Source organism: Limulus polyphemus, unplaced genomic scaffold (genome assembly GCF_000517525.1).
Source record: "Limulus polyphemus unplaced genomic scaffold, Limulus_polyphemus-2.1.2 Scaffold6869, whole genome shotgun sequence".
In the NCBI taxonomy this organism is placed as follows: domain Eukaryota; kingdom Metazoa; phylum Arthropoda; class Merostomata; order Xiphosura; family Limulidae; genus Limulus; species Limulus polyphemus.
This window is the reverse complement of record NW_013672479.1, coordinates 1-7,655: the sequence shown is the minus strand read 5'-3', so window position 1 is coordinate 7,655 and position 7,655 is coordinate 1. Positions and strand designations below refer to the sequence as shown.

The 7,655-nt window shown below is 33.5% G+C and overlaps 1 protein-coding gene across 1 annotated transcript in view; it reads left to right on the top strand.

Moving 5' to 3' along the window:
* LOC111089637 overlaps positions 1-7,407 on the top strand; it is an 11,397-nt gene extending 3,990 nt beyond the window's left edge. Inside the window, exons 4-5 of the mRNA XM_022402502.1 lie at positions 7-655; positions 6,346-7,407. Of these exons, the coding sequence (XP_022258210.1) occupies positions 7-655; positions 6,346-6,511 (815 nt within the window). The 3' untranslated portion in view covers positions 6,512-7,407. The remainder of the gene's footprint in view (positions 1-6; positions 656-6,345) is intronic.
* The last annotated feature ends 248 nt before the right edge of the window (positions 7,408-7,655 follow it).

Genomic DNA, 7,655 nt, shown 5'->3' with positions numbered 1-7,655 from the left:
AACAAGAGGGGAAAATGGCATTTGTTTCTGAAAATAAAGCTATTCCTCATGTTCAGGATTCAAGTGAAAAAAAGGAAAAAAAGAAAATTAAATATGGTGAAGATAAAAGTAAATCTAAATGTCAAGTAACATGTCCACTTGTAACAGGTAACTTAAAAGAAAATCGAATAAATGGCATTATGGAAATTGATGAGTCACCAAAAAGTAGAGTAGCTGGGTTTACAGCTGATGATATAGAAGAGATTTGTTATAATTTAGGACTAAAATCTAAGGAAAATAAGCTGTCTCGATCAAAGTTATCTCAACGAAAGTTGCTTCATTCTCAATCAACACCAGATTTCAGTCAAGTTTCTCACTCAGATTCAGAGTTGCTTAAATTAGTTTTTAACAAACCTGCAACTAAAACCATTCTTAGTGAAAAGAACTCTCACAAAAGTTTGAGTGCTGATTCTGAGTCTTTAGTTTTATCAGAGAAATCACTAAAAAAATTTCGGAGATTCAGTATTCGTAAACTTCTGGAGTTTGACAAGTTTCATAAACAGGAGATTTCATCATATTTTAAAGCAGTTGATGATAAAGAAATACCAGTAATTAACATCAATGACAATAAAGATGATGTTACATGTGCCACTGAAGAATCAATTAAACAAGTGAAGTAAGTGAAGTTCAGATATTTTGTGTGGATATGTGATTGTATAGTCAGTCAAGTGAAGTTATTACAGTTAAATAATCAACAAGATATGAAAGAATTAACACTATAGCTTAATAAACACACAAGTATACCTGGATATTAAGAATACAGACAACAATCATATATATTTTTGGCTTCATATTCTAATTCAAATTGTTAGTCAACTTTTTGATGAAAACACTAATTTTTTCACTCACTTTTGCATGTCAAAAATTTATATTCAAAATCTAATTAAACAGCTTTATTATCTATGCATGGCAATAAACTTGATATATTAACTTGATTTTGATTCAAATTTTAATATTATAAGAAGTTTGATTTAAAAAAATTTTTTTTTTTATAATTCTTTTTTGTTCACTTTTCTGTGTCTGTGATGTACCTGGCTTTGATTTTTCCCTTTTCAAATTTTCTAACATCACAAACAGGCTGCTGAATTTTACAGCAATTAGAAACAAACAGATATAAAATTTGAACTTCCTACCTTCTTGATTTGCTAAGATATCTATAAATTTGTAAAATGTACAAGCACAAAAATCACATTTCACTCAGACTGACTCAGTAAACTCTTGGTAACTTTACAGACAAATCTATAGAAAAAATACCTTATCATCAAATTTACTTTTTTGTACACAATAGACTTATAATTTACCAAATTTCATGAAGATACACATAGTACATTCAGACTTATAGTATGGTCTTACACTTGTAAGGTATGCCAAATTTGCCCACTTCATGCTTAGTATTAATGATATTCTACAAAACGTACAATATAGTGCATAACAAAAAACAAACAAAAATAATTGCCACAATACTTTAAAGAACAACAAATTTGACTTGTCATTCTGAATGAGTTGGAAACCATAGTCTAATTTAAAGATGCATATCTTAATATGTTCTGGTCTTGAATTTAATTTATTTTGGACACTGACAAATTTTTGATTGTTACTTTATTTACTTTAGTGGGCATAAGTATTCCAAAACATACTTGTCCTCTCTCAGCTATTACTCAACTGCCAGGGTTTCTTCCTTTGCCCATCTAATCATTGGTCTGAGTTTTTATTTTTTTTTGCTTGCTCCAGTCTTTTATACCCCATTTAATTGCCCTTGCTAATATTCATCTTGTGACACTCTCCACCTACGTTAATGCACCCTCTATCCTGGTACTGTATATAAGCATTTCATTCAGATAATGTTATCACTTTTTCTCGACAAAGTGTTCAGGAATGGGTTTCTCTGTCCTGTGAATGTTGGAGACACAGGCACGGAAGCTAATCAGACCTATCTTACCTCTGATATCTAGCATTGCTCAACATTTGGGGAGGGGGGGAGTCACTCTCAGTTGATGCTGTCTGTGACATTACTTGTAGTGAGATAGAGTCATATATTTGGTTTAGAGGGCTCTGAGGCTGCTTTTGCCAACAATCCTGCACATTCTGAAGATAATTTAGATTCGCTTTTTCCGGAACCTTCCGTTACTAGGTTGGCTTCTCATGAGGCCAGATTGGATCAGCCTCCTCCGGTTCCTTTTCTTCAGTTAGTCAATTGGATGTGTGATATTTTAGGTTTTTCTCCAATTGCCTTTGACTCTACGCCTTCCTTGATGATGGAAATGTGTGAGGTTGAATACTTGGTTCTTCCTCATCATCTGATATTGCTGTTCATGCAGGGAAGTTTACTGCTCAGTTACGTGAATGTGGGGTTCCAACCAATTCTGAGATCCTCCCTGGTTCATGGTGGAATCATTTTTCACCCTACATTGGCATTTTTTGGCAGGACTGTGGATGACCAAGTTTGATGTTACCAATCCCTATCTCCACATTCCCATAACAGAGTCATCCCACCGCTATCCTGAAGTTTGTGATTGGTCAACTGTGGTGTACATCAACGTGTACGTAATCATACACTGAGTGCTCCCAAGCTCTAATAATGTATGAAAAAGCTTTCATTTCTAGTATTTATCAAACATTACTACCACTACCTGATAATAAACTTCAAAAACTCAGAAAGTATGACTGTGCATTAGATAACTACGTTGCAAGAGTACAACTTCCTTGTACAACAAACAAGATCTGTCTGTTTGTTGAATGTTCAGATCCTGGAAATCATGCATGAGTTAAAACCATTGTGTCAGTAGTGACAACAAATCATAAGGTCAGAGCCAGTGCAGCAGCAACAATGATATAGCATACAAGAACTAAAAGTTCTATGGTTATTTGTATTTTATATTATTCACATTAGTACATTCCCTCAATCTACATTCTTTAGCACAGTTGATGGAACTTATACAGAAGGGGGACTGCAATGGGAGATCTTTGGTTGTAGATTTGAACCTATGGCTGAGAACCTGAGAATATTATTTCAAGGATACATACTTGAAATTGAAACCTAAAAAGTGGCAACTCATGGGCACAGAAGAGATGGAGCACTTAATTATCCTGGAAATATCATAGAATTCAATGACTGGTCCCTATGAGAAATTTACAGCTTGGTTTCACATGGTATTCTCAAAGGTTTCTGGATAAATTCTCAAAGATAGCCACACCACTGCCTGCAATGACTAAGGTTGACATGCACTTTGTATGTCCACTCATCCTAGATACAGATGTCAGTGATAGTGGAATATACAACACTGTAGAAGTACGAGAAGGTGTGGACCACTTTATATAGAACTGAAAATACACAATCACAAACTGAGTAGATTCTTACTTTCCCTTGATTCCTCCTGCTGCTGGCATGAAAAGGCTTTCCTTTAAGGTCCACATGGGATTGAGGGAATTGTGATAAACCACATGTTCAAATTAGATGAAGAGGGCCAAGTGTGGTAACATTTACTTAAAGATACATATGTCACACACATTTCCAAATAGCATATGTAGAAGAGAAAACCCATAATTCATACTAATATGTACAAGTATCTGTATCACACCAAGGAGTGTACACAAAGTCAAAATAGAAGTTTCTAATTATTGTCATTTGCAACCGTTTTTCTGATTAAAGAATTTGTATATGCTTCAAAACTCTTAGCATATGGTTTAAAAAAATATCATAACTACACGTGAAATTGTAAGAACTTTTTAATAAATTGCCTAAATATATCTAACTACTAATATACTGTTACGTCTCCGTTTGTTAATTGATTTTCCGTAACTTCGTTCCGACGAAACTTAAGCGACACAAGTTCTTTACTTAATAAAACTGGTTTATTATTTCCGAATATAACTGTACCAATACACTCAACTTCAACAATCGCGCTAAACAAACGCTGTAACGTCTCTCGTGCTCTCTAACTGCAGTTCAATTACTCACTATCCATACACACATTACCTTACCTTTCCGCGTCACGTTTTCCCCTCTTATATTTACTAGCCTACCCTACTAGTAAATACTAGAGCATTCGCCAAAGTACATGATAATTCTAGAAACGTTGCGTCACTGTAGTCATGTGACTCGCTGACGCAACAATACTGTAAATCAGTCAGGAAAGGATGAAAATTAATATACATTTCAGGTATGACACCTATAATTGACATGAGATATTGTTTACATCATTATTTGATGAATTAATAACTGCAATAAATATTGCTTATTCTCCACGTTATTATTTGAGTTACTCATTACAAAAACTTTGGTTTATTTTCGGAATTTTTATTTTATGATTTACTAACTACACTATACATGGGTTATGTTCTACATTATTATTTAACATAATATAATATTTTGGGACAACGTGGGACCTATTGGTTCATCTCGGCTGTTTCATCCTTAAAACTAAATTAAAATGATCATTTCTGTATTTGAAGTTAACAATAAGAATAACATAGCAATGTTTCTAGTTGGTTCCTTAACAAACTGGTGAAGAAAGCCATTCTGAACAGTTTCCAAAAACCTTTCTCCCTCATGGTTTGATTCTAGAAATTCCCAATCTATATGCCTGAAATTAAAATCACGCATAATTATGACTTCACGAACAGCTGAAGTCTTAATCTCATTGTAAAGTTTCTCGCTAATTTCATCAGTATCATTTGGTGGTTTGTAACAAATTCACACTAAAAGCCTTTTTTCTTTATATATCCACTAATAGAAACTCAAATGGATTCAATCTCTTTGCTATTATCTTTGATATCCTCAACTTCAACAGAATGTAACTCTTTTTTTGACATACAATGCCACTCCTCCTCCCTTCTTTAAGACTGTCCCTATTAAATAGCCTGTAACCCTGTGTTTCAAAAGAAATTTCTGTCATCAAAATCATCTATGTTTAACCATGTTTCAGTTATTCCCATTATATCAAAATCCTCCATTCCTACCAGTGCTCTAAAGTCATTAAGCCTATACTTCTAACTAATTCTATACTCATTTCCTATGCTCAATTTTTCTCTCCCTCTTTTTCTTTCTGCATTCAGTTTTTCTGGCTCTCACCACTGTCTAGTCCTAGTTTAAAACTTACGTTACAGCTGAGTTTTATCAAACAAGCCAGGTCCTACTCTATTTAAATGTAAACCATCCATTACAAAAAGCTCTCTTCTCATACTATGGCCCGGCATAGTCAGGTGGTTAGGGAGCTCAAATCACAATCTGCGGGTTGTGGGTTCGAATCTCTGTCCCACCAAACATGCTTGCACTTTCAGCTGTGGGGGCATTATAATGTGATGATCAATCTCAATATTCGTTGGTAAAAGAGTTGGCGGTGGGTGTTGATGACTAGCTGCCTTCCCTCTATTCTTACACTGCTAAAGTAGGGACAGCTAGCATAGATAGCCCTCGTGTAGCTTTGCACCAAATTCAAAACAAACAAACAAACAATTTCCCACTGAACTGATCCCACAAGGCCAACCAGTCAATCTGCTCATCCTTACATACTAACCTAAGCCTAGCATTTAGCCCTAATGACCTGCTTATAAGTTCATCCCCCATAGTTAATTGTGGGCAGTATCCCTGACAAAATTAAGTTATGGCCATCTTATTTAAGTGCCTTTATCAACTCCTTATACTTATTAAGTAGCTCCTCTGACCTACCTTTTCTTACATGTGTTATAAAAAAACTGCATCTCTGCCAGCCCCTTTGTTATATCTCTTGCTCTGACACTAACTGCCATAAATAGGTTATTGGCTCCATTAATACTTACATTATTAACTATAATAAACATTAGTTATCCTTAACATTATTACTTGATAAGTTACTAACTATAATAAAATTATGGGTATCCACCACATTATTATTTGATAAGTTTTAGCTATAGTAAACATTGGTTAACCTTTACATCATATCATGATAAGTTTCTAACTACAATAAATATTGGATATCCTCTACATTATATCTTGATAAGTTACTAACTATACCAAACATTGGTTATGTTCTACCTTATTATGTCATGATTCACCTATTGTAATAAATGGGTTATTCTCTGCACTGTAATATGATGAGTTATAAAGTACAATAAAAATGGATATCCATACACTATTATTATTTGAATTATTAATGGAAGCTTTTGGTTTCTTTTTTCTTAATTTCCACTTAAAACAAGAATCAGTAGGAAGTGGTTCATTTTGAAAGGATGTTTAGTAGAATTATGACTATTTATTATTAGACAAATAATGATTTGTTTTAGTGATCAAAATGAGAAAAAGTTAGTGAAAACAGTTTCTAACTTCAGGAATATCAAGGAAATGACAGATGAGCAACTGCAGTGTATCTTTAATAAAAGTTTATCATTTCTTCAGGAAGTCCATGATGGGAAAGTGAGTATAACTGAACAACATAAGCATAAGACTTTTGGAAAAACGTGTTTTTTTTTTTACTTTGTTATAAACTTCTTTTGAAGGGTATTTCTCTGTGCTGAATTTTTGATGCAGCCAACATGATATTTCTGTAGATAAGTTGTGAATTTCATTATTATAATATGCCTTTATGTTCACTTAAGTCTAAGGCAGTCACTTATGTTGGTGAAAATTAAACCATCTTTTATTGAAAGAAATTGATAGGAACATTTTTCAAACATGTCTTTAATATTTGGACACCCAAATAGATTACTGTAGCTTGAAATTGTTGTTTTTATATATATATATATATCCTTGATTACAGTTACAAAATGGAGAATCCTAATGTATATAAATGTTGAAACTATCCATGTCATGCAGTTTAATATGCTTTTATTCAGTGATCACTCGGTTGTTGTTGAGTTAGTTGCTAGTTAATGGATTGACTCTCCAGATCAGGCCTCAACAAATATTTTCAGATCAAGGAGCCAGCCAAAAAACTCAGGATCCAGGTCCGATATAGTTATGGAATATAATTTGACTCGGTTCTGTAGTTATGGTACAAGACATAAGTTTTACACTAAAAACCAAACGTTTATTATTACACTTTATTATATAACATATATTAAAATTCAATATGTGCAAGTATTAAAATAGTAGACTAAATAACTACAACTTATGTGGATTCTTGCAGTGAATGAAAGTAAAATATAAATAATCCCTGCGATATCGATAGGCCAAGCAGATTGTTTCAGAATAGGTCTAATCTACTCATCACTAGAACACTGTGTAAGGATAACTTTGGGTGTACCTAACTTAACTTGTATCAGGAAATGGGGGCTATATTTATTTGCTTTCACAGCAACGAGTGCATGCTAATAATCACACAATATCAACAACCACCTAACATTATTGCCTGAACTAACTGCCTTTGGTCTCATGTGAGTCTAAACATGTGCACTAATTAGTTGAATTAATGGAAAGAAGAAAAAAAAATGATGTAAAATTAGTAACATCTTGTGCAACTGCAGTGCTTCATTCCTGAAAAACTTGAAATGCTGAATATGCCATTGAAATCCTAGAAACAAAGTTTGATTCAAAATCAAAGAACGAAAATGTAGTTGCAGACTTCCAAGAGTTCTGGATTTGAATTCTATTTAGCATATCCCAACACACGAATAAAATGGGAGAAAATACAATGTGCCAG